At 31.8% G+C, this 13,417-nt stretch overlaps 1 protein-coding gene across 1 annotated transcript; it reads right to left on the bottom strand.

The window, feature by feature from the left end:
• Positions 1-11,813: 11,813 nt before the first annotated feature.
• On the bottom strand, positions 11,814-12,677 carry LOC142638745 (uncharacterized). Its single transcript, XM_075812811.1, has one exon. The coding sequence runs from the start codon at positions 12,538-12,540 to the stop codon at positions 11,977-11,979; it is 564 nt and encodes a 187-aa protein (XP_075668926.1). The 5' UTR covers positions 12,541-12,677; the 3' UTR covers positions 11,814-11,976.
• Positions 12,678-13,417: the final 740 nt, after the last annotated feature.

Genomic DNA, 13,417 nt, shown 5'->3' with positions numbered 1-13,417 from the left:
GCTACTCAATTCTCCATCAAAGATCAATATGCATTCTTGTTACTACATGCATCTAATGTCTTCACTTGAAATTATTACACTAAAATGGTAGAATCCGTAACATTGACATGAGTTAAATGAAATGCTGGTGTAGAAACAAATGTTTGCTGTTGCTTTCTACTAGACTAATTAACAGGAACTCATGCTGCTACTCAATTTTCCATCAAAGATCAGATTGCATCCTAATGTCTTCACTTGATATTATGTCCCCATGAATACCATGGTTTAGTTTTGAGAATATGAGGGTTATAATTTGGAAACTAATTGATTTTAAGGTGAGCTAAGTTGTGAGAGTGACCAGGATGTGAGCATTTGGTCATTTTTCTGCAGTTGTCTCTTTCTTTTTCTTGGAATATTATTAAAATCTTCAATAGAATTTCTCGATGATGCTTGATGTATCATTTCCATTGTGCAGATGTATGGTATTATTATGTAATGTAGTATACGAGCTTCATTTCCCCTTCATTCTTTTGATGGATTTGCATATCTTGTACTAATTGCTCTTGGAAGTGAAGATGTTTGATTGTTATCACTAGGGCATAATTACATGTCCAAATCTATGAACCTTGTAATGTTGTTGTTTGTATTTTCTATGTTTCTTCCCTTAACATAGCAATTCTGCTTCAAGACGATGGCCTCAAGATGAAATTAGATCTGGTGTACAATTGCACTAATGTGAGAAAGAAAAGTTCAAAAGATAAGAAGTTAAAAGGTTAAAAGATTTTCTGATCCAGTGTTGCGATTGAAAGTGCACCTTTTGACTTTCAATCTCAACTCTTGAAAGGTAATTGGACGGTGCAATCGCCCTAGCACTGGATCTCAATTCTTATCACCCCTAGGTGGGGTAAGATGGGATTTGAAAAAAATGAGCTACATTGTAGGGTGAGTACTAGATGCGTCGAAGAAGTGCAAGGCATGCATACACGAGGATGGAATTTGGAAGACTTGCTTATGCTAAACACAAAGGCTAGGTAGAAGGAGAGGTTATGGTTCAAAATGAATGCTTTACAACTTACTTATTAAAAAAAAAAAAAAAAAAATCTCGCTTTTCTAAGTTTCTCCTTGTAAACTGTTAGTTAAATTTGCATTGCAATGTTATGTAAAAACCTATTCCCTTGTCCATAGTCAGACCTTCATTCATCATCAAGGAAAATGATTAACACTCTATTTGTTTCGATGAAAAATATTGTGTAAAGATAATTTTCCATGTTTTTTAGTGTCTAGTAACATCAGAAAAAATGAGTCAAAGGAAAACTATTTTTGGCTAACATAAAAAGCATGGCTTATTTTTAAAGATTTAGTGGAAAACAACTCTATCTTACAATAAGCTAAATAAAGGAAGTTAAAAAATTGATTTTCAACCGGCAATAACAGTCCAACATGTTGGAATTGTATATCTTGTAAAATTACAATTTTCTTTTATCATCTGTTGCTTTTGGCTACACTAGGGAAAGCATGTCAAATGAAAATTAAAGGATTTTGGATATGTTCTTAATGATGGCTTATGCTATGTAACTTTATTTTTTATTTTTCTATTAATTTATGTAGTTTTTAACTGTGTTTCATATGTAGAAATGCAACATGATTCTATTCTGAAATTCAAATCAAACACCATCCATTTGATCATAAGAAACTTGAACTTGCCTCTCACATCGACATCTTTCAGTGCTTTTCTGAAAATTCCTTGGACAATATTTGCCAACCTAACTGCTTCATTGATTACCTGCGAAAGTGACAAAACAAATTTACTAATTAAAGAGACTAGAAATCCTAAACCTTGATATATATATATATATATATATATATATTTCAGGCTTAATCCAACTCACCATATGTGTAAATGTCATCGATTTATACTCTTGCCATGTAATTTCACCGTCTTCCTTATCTCGGCTTCTAAGAATGGTCTCATGCTCTTTCTACAATGTGACTAAGAAAATAATTAATTACCATTTTTTTCTATTTATTATTTTTTTTTTCTGGGGGATAATTAACAAGCTTTATATTATTATTATGTAACACAAACCACTAATTCTGCTAGAACTTCAGGATGGTCAGAAATGAACTTAATAAGTAATGTCATGGCCGAGGAAGTAGTTTCGTGAATAGCAAAAAGAAGCATAAAGACCAAGTCCACAGCGATTGCTTCATTTAAAATTCTTTCCTCCTTCCTCACTTCTCAAGTAAAAGGTCCAAGGAATCTTGGTGAGGTATTGTAGATTTCTTCCTCTCTTCGAAAATATCCTTAATCATCTTTGTAGCATTCTTACGTCCCTGATTCATTTCAGTAAAATTTGTTAAGTTGCTTCATTTAGTTTTCTTAAAGCAATATATACTGAGATAGTATAATGATAAAACTTAGAAGAAATAAGTAGAAACCATAATATTATTTGGTACTATAAAAGAAAAGAAAGTGTATGATACATACTTTTTGTTTGTATGTCTCCTATCTACTTAGTTTTGACAGTAAATATAAAAGATATTATTTTATTTAGGGTAAATTTTATTAACATATTCTGGGGTTTTGGCTAATGCCAATCAGGTCTAGGACTTTTCAAAACCAGCCGGTTTGATCCTTAAATAATTAGTTATATTTCCTCAATTGTTTTAGAGACTAAACTGGCTTTAGGGACCAAATTTATTAGTTTTAAAAAGTTTTAAACTTGGTTGGCATTAACCTAAATCTTAGGGGGTGTAAATAGAATTTACACTTTTATTTAATATATGAATAGTTAAGATTAGATAGGTATATATGTATTTTGTATTTCTTGTCCCAAATTTAAAAGGACAGTTTAGAAAGACTGTCATATTTATGTTGCGTTATTATAGTAGGTAATATTTGCAAACTCTTGAACTATATTTTCAAGATAAAAAGAGATTAGCATTTTTAGTGGAATATCCATGGGATTATATCCCAATAGTCAATGCTAAAGTCAATATTCAGTATGGCTTGTAAGATATTTTCAAACTCTCACACAACCATATTTGATAACACAAACAATGGACTTTGACTTCATTAATCTCTCTCTAACAAGTTAACCAGGCATTTTAAATACTTGGGATTAAAAGATTTCGTATCCATGTAGACTTTTAAAGGTGCAGTTATATTAAGATGGTTTTACACATTGTATACGGAAATTCAAGAAAGTAATGAAAGGACAATGATAGATAGGAGTTGGAATAAGACAAGTTCAAACATGGTACTTTGAGCGAGTACCGATCGAGCCGACCATTAAAGATTCCACGACAAGACTTGCAGAGTAGTCTACAAGTTTTTGTTTTTGTTTTTTCCCTGAATATTGTTGAGTAATCCTTTTTTTTTTTTTTTTGGTTGCCCACAGTGTATCCTCAAGGCTTTCAACCAGAGACTAATCACTGTTCGTGGCAAGGGAAAACTCCAGAAAATTCGTTTCAAAGTGCAGGTAGCAAGACTCGAACTGGGGAGCACACCCAGTCGAGCCCAGTACAAGCACCCTGAAGCTGAGAGCTCTACCAACTCAGCCAACCCCCTGGGTTAAAGTAATCCTTACTTCTTTAAGTCTTTATGGTCACCAATGATCTAGTAAAAGTTGTTTATCCTATCATTTTCCTTTCCACGTCAGTGAGTGTAAGGACTCACTCAAAGAGAAGATAACTAAACTACCTACTTCATGTTTGATTTGCTTAAATATATTAATGTCCTTTTTTTTTCGAATTTAATTTGATAGCTGCGTTAACGGAGAATGAAAGATTTAAACACTAAAATTCACTTAATGAAAGAAACAGATTATGTGTATGCCACTAAAATACAAGACTCTTGATTAATGCTCAAGGTCCAAATTTGTTAAATAACTCTAATCCAACTTTATTATATCTAATTCCATTTGAAGTGCAAGCAAAGTGATTATAGTCTTATACAAGCAAAGTAATTGTATTAATTTCAACTTGTATTTTAAGTGTGTGAATATATATATATAAAATATCATTGATCCAAGTTGAAGGGTTTCACCAAATCCAAATTCTAATCCAGAGTAAAATGATGGTGAGGAAGTCAAACTGGTGTATTAGCTTGACCAGGGAGCAAAGAGTAGTTCAAACTTAAAAGTACTGTTCTATTCCAGGTGTTCTTGGTACGACAAGTTAGACCAACTGACGAAGGTGCTTAATTATAAGACCGACTGAGCAATTGTTTAGCTACCAAATCCATTCTAGAAACGTTTATTGCACTTGAAATTAATTAGCATACTTTTTTTGAACCGTTGTTACTCAAGGGAACACCAAAAAATAAAGAAGAAGTAGACAACGACAAAACCCAAACAAAACCCCCTCCCCCAGACAAAGCCTAAAAAAGCCAAAATGAATTCAAAAAAGAAAAAAAAAATGAATGAATGATTTTGGTTCTTAAATCTAGTATCACAAATAATTATACAACTTTTTTGTCTCAACTGTGATGTGGTAGAACGTGAGTGGTGAAGGAAAAAAAGTAGGTCCATGCATAAGTGATAAGAAACTACTTACAGTTAATTAATCATGTCAGAACTATGGAATAATTTGTGATTCTAGAATTGTTCAAGTGCAAATTTGCATTGCAATCCTTAAAATATTGTGATCAGCTAAACCAATTATAAAATACTAAGTCATTTAAAAAATACCTCAACTCCAACTCAGCAAGTTGATGTATCAACAAATCCCACTTCTTGCTTCTTCTTCCTCCTCTACTTTTTTTTTTTTTTGCAACAAATCCCCTAACCAATGTATATATATTTATTTTTGGCAGCTTGTGAATAATACTAATTCATGATATAACCAATTAACATAGGCGACCATCGATTATTTTCCCTTAATCATAACTTAATGATATATATGTGCGTTTGCACTTTGAACTTACTTATTTTTAATTTGCGAGTTGGTTTGGTAGTAAACTGCATCATTGATCTCAATATATATATATCTCAATTTCATAATCCAACTTCGTCTCTAAAAAGAAGTAAGACTTTATTGTTTATCTAAAGCAGTTATATTTTCTAATTATGTTAACTACGCCACATTGATCGTGATAGTAATATGAAGTAGCAACTATGTCAATGGAAAAAGATGGAATTTAATGCTTAACACGTCAAGGTGCAATAAAAGTAATCTATTCTCAAAAAATAAAATATCTGTAGATATCATATCAATATAGCCCCCCAACCCCTTTTTTTTCTACCAAAAAAAAAACATCAATATTGTCGCATTGATGCTAAGTTTTACCATAAGATAAAGTTAGAATATCTTATCCCCAAAAAAAAAAAATTAGAATAATGCTTATGGTACTAGAGTAATTGCATATTGAGAGAATAAATATCAATATGATAAAGTAACTATAGTAAATAAAATTGTGTAAAAAAAGTTAGTCACATTTTTTTCATAAATTTTTTTTTAAATATTTATTAAATCAATGTCCTTAGAATATTCGTTAAATTTTACCTTACTTATATCAACGTATTAGTAAGATACACACTAACCTAAAACTGACAATAACCAAGCATGCTGACAATAATGATTAGTCCTGCAATGTGTCCCTTGCTTGGAATGTGAGTCTCTACCAATGTTTGATGTCTTTTTGATGTTATTTGCACCGCATGTAACATCATATTTAGTCTTTTAAAATACTTGTTCATTGTGTTATAACATGCTCTACTCCTAATATTTTTAGTGAGAGAGTAGCATCTCATCCATCATGTGTTAATCATGTCATTTGTTGTTTTTGTAGCCTTTCATGATGTGTTGCATTCCTGTAATGCTATTGTCATTTTTTAATGATAAAACTAACAAAGCAAGGCCGACCTATCTTGGCCTAGGGATAAGGAAAAAGTTTAGCTACAAAATTGATTGTAACCTTAGGCTAACCTTAGGCTACAATCTTACTCAATATCTTTTTATTAGAAGTGAATTTTGACAAATCCACCATTGGATGAAATCTTCTTCTTATATTCTTTATACTAGCAAAATTTTTAAAATATTAAAGATCAATAACTATTTCATCAATAAGTTGTTTAAATTGCAAGTTTTTGTATTTTAAAATTATACATAAAATATAAATTTATAAATCATATAGTAAATAATATCCGATTGACGCAAAATTTGACAGTTGTATTAAGGGCGTAAATAACAAACAATTCAATGGTTAGATTTTCAAAATATATAGTAATGTTTATTTTATTGAGTAAGGTTGTAGCGCAAGAGTACAACCAATATATAGAACATTAACTAGATGTTATTTTAAGTGATATTTAAATATCAAAATTTAAAAAGATCACATTATCAAAAAAAAAAATTAAAATGATCACATTAGGCCTCAAACTGTATATTGAGCGTGTCTTATAACAAAGTGCCCCAATTTGATAAGTTGAAATTTTTATTTATTTATTTATTTAATATATAAATAAAATAAATTTTCCACCTATAGTATCTGTTCTATGATGATTACTCTTTATTATTGTGACAAAATTTGGCTATAAACTTAATTGTACCTAATGCCTACAACTTTATTCAATATTTTTTATTGAATGTGAATTTTGACAAATCTAATACTGGTTGCATTTTCTTTTTATATTATCCATGCTTGCAAAATTTTCAGAAAATTAAAGATCAATAGTTATATCATCAATAAAATATTTAAATTTTAAGTTTTTGTAGTTTAAAAGTACGCATAAAAAATAAGTTTATGAATCAAATGGTAAATAACATCTAATTGGCATAAAATTTGACATACGTGTTAAAAACATAAAGAATATGCAATTTAACAGTTAGATTTCCAAAATAAGTAATAATATTAATTTTTTTTTTAGTAAAAGTTAACTACAACCAAATTTGTAACCAAATTTTATCCTTATTATTAGGTTAAGATATCAATTGATTTTTGGGGTCGACGGGGTTTGATAAGTTAGTGTCGGCAATTAGGGGCAAAACTACAATATCTAGATATGTGTCTTGGTAATATGGCTAAATGTTCACACAAAATTACAAATGACATGGCCTAGTTCATGCAACTGTATTGTTGGTCATACAATCTAAAGTCAATTTATATTCCTCGCCAGCAGTGTCAAGACACACTAGCTACCAGCTCCTTGCGGGACCACATATATTATCTGATAGCACTAATGGTGGACACAAAATACTGACTTTAATGGTCCTTTCTGTGACTTTGTTCTTAAGATCTCTCTCTGTGTCATATAAAGCATTTGAGTACGTGGAATGGATTTGATACACAGGAAGAGACTTTAAAAGTGAAGTGGTTAAAAAAAGACTGTCTGTGTTACACATGTTATGTGAAATTCAAAGGAAATTACGTTTTGGAAAATGATAGAATGGAAATTAATGAACGCAAGGGAAAAGAGAGATTGCTGCTGCGGCTTCACACCTAAACAATTTGAGCTTTAGCTATGTAACTTGTACTCTAATTCCTGCAACCAAAAGGAAATTCTCTTTTCTCTTATCGTCACCACTAACTTAATTACATGATAATCATCTTTTTGGTTGTATCAGTACGCTTTTCCGGGTAGGTGAAAACTGACTCATATACACGTCTTCTTAATTTCTTGGGTATGACTTTTTTGGCTTATTCAAAGGTGTGCACTTTGCACATGTAATATCTATATATTTTGCTGAGATTTGAGTTCCCACACACATTAATACGGGCAGTACCTTAGTGCACTCATATATGCATATATATTATAGAAAAATTGTGTCAAAATTACAAATTTAACTTTAAAAGCTCCTCACGTCAATCTATCTATAAATATGTATATTTACATTTTTTTTTGCTACAATAATCGTAAGGGTAAATAGTTACTATTCACGTGCAAATCTAGTTTTTAATACTTTTTTATTCCTATACGCATAGAAAGATGATTTGAGAGACTAATATAAAATTGATAATGAAACATTTTAATGAAATGTAGTGTAAAAATAATTAATTTTATGTGAGTGTTTTTGAAAAGTAGTTTTGTAAAATATAAAAAATAGGCTTTTATATAAAATAAAATAAACAGAAGTTTTTGCACAAATTGACGTGGATGCGGAGCAATATTTATACTTTTCGATGTGTAATATACAACTCATGGATAATGATCCAAACAAAAACGTAACAAACACAATACAAAAAATAGAAGAATACATGTGATTGGACGATGTAACTAAAAGTGTTTAACCTACCAACGTTTCACGGCCCACCACAAATAACTCTCAATTTTTACTTCATTGTTAGGGTTTTGTACCAGAGAAATTTATATAGCACCTAAGATCGATTTTTGGTATATTTTCCAAATACCGATATTCCAATGGTTGTATGTGTAAGTGCACAATTGCACCTGGATCCAAAGACAATCACGGGCTCAGGCCCAATGAGCCTTAAACAATAAAATTTGTAGAGTGTGGGCTTGAAATCTAGGTTAGAAGTACTGAGAGCTTGATAACAGGCTTTTATGAACACGTATAGGTAAATAACGAATGATAATTGCAAATAGATCTCCTCGGACTCGGGCCGAGGACTACTTCTTTATTATTTCTCTTTCTTCCTTTAAAGATTACAATTTCTTCCTCTCCCTTCTTTCTTTTCTCCATCCCCCTTAAATACTTCCTTTTGTCACACTTTTTAGACAGTGACTAGAAGTTTCAGCCCTACTGTTCAGGGGTCACTTCCCCATTAATGCGACCAGGGAGGTAGGTGCAGAGCCTTTAATGCGGAGGTGGCAGCCTTTGCCCTTGATATTTTCTTTAACACTGGTGCATCTAGAAGGTTCAAGGTGTCCCTCTTTAACCATTAGTCTTTCCAGAGTTGTGCCTTGACCTTCATAATGAAACCTTGAGGTCTCTTGGGTCGGTCTGAGGAGGAATTCACCCTCGATTGTATCCTCGGAACCTCGGCATATGGGCCGATTCGTAGAGTTTAATTCTGGAGCAGGTCGGGCCTTCATGCTACAGTCCAAAGGCCCATATGCCCATTTGGGTCCTTTTACTCCCCACAGTATGTACTTATAAATAAATTTAAAAATCCCATAAAGAAAAAAGAAAAAACAGAAGCAAAAAAAAAAAAAGAATTCATAACTTGATTTTTATTCAGTGCCATATATATTACTTCTAAGTCTTTCTAACCATTAGTTTCCAAGCTTGTACTTAAATAGTAGACATATATACATCTGCAAATGCGTATGCTTATGTGTTCTAAATTACTGTTTGTATAGATATAGATACAGGATATGCGTTGATTATTTTATATACACTCTAAAATCTCAATTCAATTTGAATACTGCTACCAGTTAAGAATTCTCAACTAGTGTAAAATCTAATGGCGAAATTATGAAAGTCAACTCTGTTTTTAGCTTGACTAAGAAGCAAAGAATGTGATAAGAACAAAAACAAAAAACAAAAAAACAAAAACAAAAAACAAAAACAAAAAACAAAAAACAAAAAACCAAAAAAAAAAAAAAAAGGAAGAAGAAGAAGAAGCAAATAATGCTTCATATAAAGTCCAAACTGGTACCTATAGTTTTTAGCAGAATTTAGTCAAAAATACGACAATCGGTTGCACCAACTGTGTTTATAAGGTAGCTACCTGTGAATCTCTACGGCCTAACTGTTAACTGTTTGAACTTTGAACAACATGTTGTACAGTCTTTCTTCTCAAAAAAAAAAAAAAAAAAATTTATTGTACAGTCTTGCACTAATTAATGCCTAAGTTGTAGCGTGCAAATAACTTTAAATTGTTGTATATATTATATTTATGTTTACCAATCTGGCTAGCTAGGACCAAAAAAATAGAGAGAAAGAAATTGTTGATCGTGTAAAGTGGTGCTCGTTTATAGTAACGTTATAACAATAACAATGGAGGAAAATTTTGACAAAGCATTAATTAAAGAAATAACAAGGAAATACTTTTATTTTTATTTTTGTTGGTTGAGAAATAATACTTAATATTTTGTGACTTTGTGTGTAAGTTATTTGAGCAAGACCTTTGTATATATTTTAAATGAATTTAAGAAGTGGTTTAGCAGTTTTGGACACAAGCCAATAATTTGACCTTAGACTCGATTTGATTTGAGCTAAGCTTGTTCACCCACTGGCAATATTTAATTTATTAATTATATATATATATATATATATATATACACACATATTTCCGCCCTTTGCTTTCAGTAATCAATGACGAGCCTGACGGTGAAGCTGAGGCTATTAGTGATGATGGTAGTGATAAAGACAATTATGTTGTTATTTATGTTCTCATAGTACCAAAGCAAAGTCAATAGTGATTATATTATCGATTTATATTATCTTATGAGCCAAGTAAACTCAGCTAGTTAACCAGAAAACCATGCTACTCAAATATATTTTATGTATATCAAGGCAGGCATGGGTTTAGCCACTGCCAAGATTAATAGCAGTCATTGTCTAATTCTTGGAAGAAAAAAAAAAACTGGCACATTCCTTTATTCGTTCGTACCCGTACTGGATGTAATTTATATTTTATTTATTCTAACACTATATTGTTTTTAAAAAACAATAAAAACAAAAACACATTGATCCTGATCAATTGGTGGGAAGTTTCTATACAATTGTGTGAGACATGACAAAGCTGCTTGTGTCCAACACGCACAATTCTATCTTTACTTGTGAGACACACATGGATGGGACATGACAAACTTGTGCTTCGGGCTTACTACACCTATAGCAGATCAAATAGTCTATACGCTAGGTTTCTCAACAAAAAAAAAAAAAGTCTACGCTAGCTTTTAAAGATACTGATTGAAAAATGTACCATACGATATCTTCTTCTTCTTTCATTTATTTATTTATTTTGGCAAGTCAGTATTATGATCCACACGGCACTGTGACTTGGAGACTCAAACTCAGTTTTCTTCTAGATCACCACTACCTGGAAAAATTTAAATGGCCTGTTTTTTATATTGAAGTATTGATATGTACTACAACAAGAAGCTATAATATATATATATATATATATATATATATATATATATATATATATATGTAGTTTTCTTTTCCATGACACTTTATTTGGGTGATTAATGATAACCTCAACTCGGTAAATTGTTAAATTCTAAGGAAAACCATTGCTTAAATCCACCTTATTACTATCGAAATATTATATATATATATATATATATATATAAAACACAAATTGTCATATTTTAATTCAAAATTTTGAATTGACATTTTGATAGTATGAGATAATATCAAAGTATTAGCCCGAGAACGACTACACGATCTTTTTAGATCACATTCACTGATTAAATTGTAATGAAAATGATATTTCAATTAGTTAAAGCAAGAAGTGATTGTTTTCTCTTCTTGAAGAAAGTTATAGTCATACATTTTGTACTAAACTATTTTTTTTTTTATCATTGACCCACAGACCAACCAATCAAGCTTTACTTTTATTTTCTAATAATTATTTTTATCATTGATCAAGTATAGATGTAATATTTTCTCATAAAAAAAAAAAAAACAAAACAAAAAGTAGTTGTAATAATTCATAATATACCATATGATACATAGCTGATAACAATGAGAGATCAACCATTATTTGTTGTTATAGAATGATCCAAATATATTTTCTTCTACGAATTTGTAATAAAATTTCTGCACACTTCTATTATATTAGCACCTGGGTATTGCATCAAAGTATTACAATCGCTCTTGCGGGTGTTTTCTAGGGTAAACCACACTTGGCAGCCTTCCTTCTCTATGTCTCAAATATAAATATATATACTAATTTCTAAAAATTGGACTAAATTATATATGTAAATATAGATGTGTGATTATTCTGAACAAAAAATGAACAAAGGTATAGCTTGTAAACTACAGCATGCACAAAGCATTGATCATATATTCCCTAAAAAAAAAAAGAAAAAAAGACATTGATCATGTCTACATAATTAATTAAGCTAGCTTAACTGATGATTACAAAAAGCAATCAACCATGGGTGCTGGCTTCAGCTTCGGAATCACCAAGTCATTCTCAAAAGGAGTCAAGTTCAGATCCAGACACAAGGCTCGTCGACTATTAATAGTCGACAAGCCTTGTGAGGAAGTGAAACTTAGAGGACTAGTCGCCGAGCCTTGCGAGGAAGTGAAACTTAGAGGACCTTGCATGTTTTCCGTAAGATTCAAAGGGACTTGGCTTTCATTCAAGGCTGTCCGATGCCTCCTCATGTGACCCCCCAAAGCCTGGCCTATTGCAAACTCAAGGCCACAGACTGAGCACTCGTGTGTTTTGGGCTTGGTTGGTGAGCCTTGTGACTGTGAATCAAGGCTTCCATGCTCTCCTCCCATCAACCTCGGCTTCTTGTGACTTGCTCGGTGACCACCCAGTGCTTGAAACGATGGGAACTGCCGGTTACATGTTTTGCATTCAAAAACACGGCTAGGAGAGTTGGAGAAAGCTTCAATTTCACTCCCACGAGAGAGTAACATCAAGCAGTTTGCCATGGTTACACTATGATCAAACTCTCTCTCTCTCTTCATGATGGCTCAGAAAACAAAACACAGAAACACAAACTGGGTTTTCTGAGAAATCAAGTTACGTTTGAAAAGGTTTCAGGATTTTTGGTGTGAAAAATAAAAGTAGGTATTGTTTGAAACAATGAACTGAATGAAACTTAACTAGTCTAAGGGCAATTCATATTTATAGAGTTGGCTGGTTTTTTTTAGTAAATTAATTTTTGTTAGTTGAAGAGTGACTTTTTTTGATAAAGTTGACATTTCAGAATGACACTAATAACCTCGTTAATTGCATGATAAAACAAGGTGACTGATGGGGATTTTGGGGAAGTAAAATATGGTGTGGATTGTGTGTGAACAAACTGACATGTGTAAAAACGTAAGCATGAGCACAAGGCTGAGCTAATGAACAGAGAACGAGTCTCTCGTAAGTGTTAAAGCCTCAAGTGAGCATTTCCGAGAATCTTCAACTTCTAGAAGAATCCAAGTCTTTCTACTTATTAATTCCCTCTAGTATGAAAGAGGAAGCACCCAGCCTAGTGCACAAGCAAGCAGCAAAGTGAGTCAGCAAAGGGAAATTGTGCCAATTGCGGGCACGAGTCGCCAGACTTAATCCAAGAAACCAAGAACCGCGTTCTCAACAAAAATCTGTACAAACCAATTAAATTCTTCATTATTAAAATGATTGCTATGAATTAAATTCCTTAAAAAGGGACCCAAATTTTGTTGTATACTTTTTTTTTTATAGGAATTTTGTTGTATACTTCATCGTTAAGGATACGTTTTATCCTGGTAATTTCAATTAGGAAATAATTTATCATAAACCCATTTCGAGGAAATAAATAAAACCATCTTTGAGTATTTTTCATACGCGCTCCACAAATGCAATGCGTTTTTTTTT

Source organism: Castanea sativa, chromosome 6 (genome assembly GCF_040712315.1).
Source record: "Castanea sativa cultivar Marrone di Chiusa Pesio chromosome 6, ASM4071231v1".
Lineage (NCBI taxonomy): Eukaryota > Viridiplantae > Streptophyta > Magnoliopsida > Fagales > Fagaceae > Castanea > Castanea sativa.
This window is presented reverse-complemented; position numbering and strand designations above follow the sequence as displayed.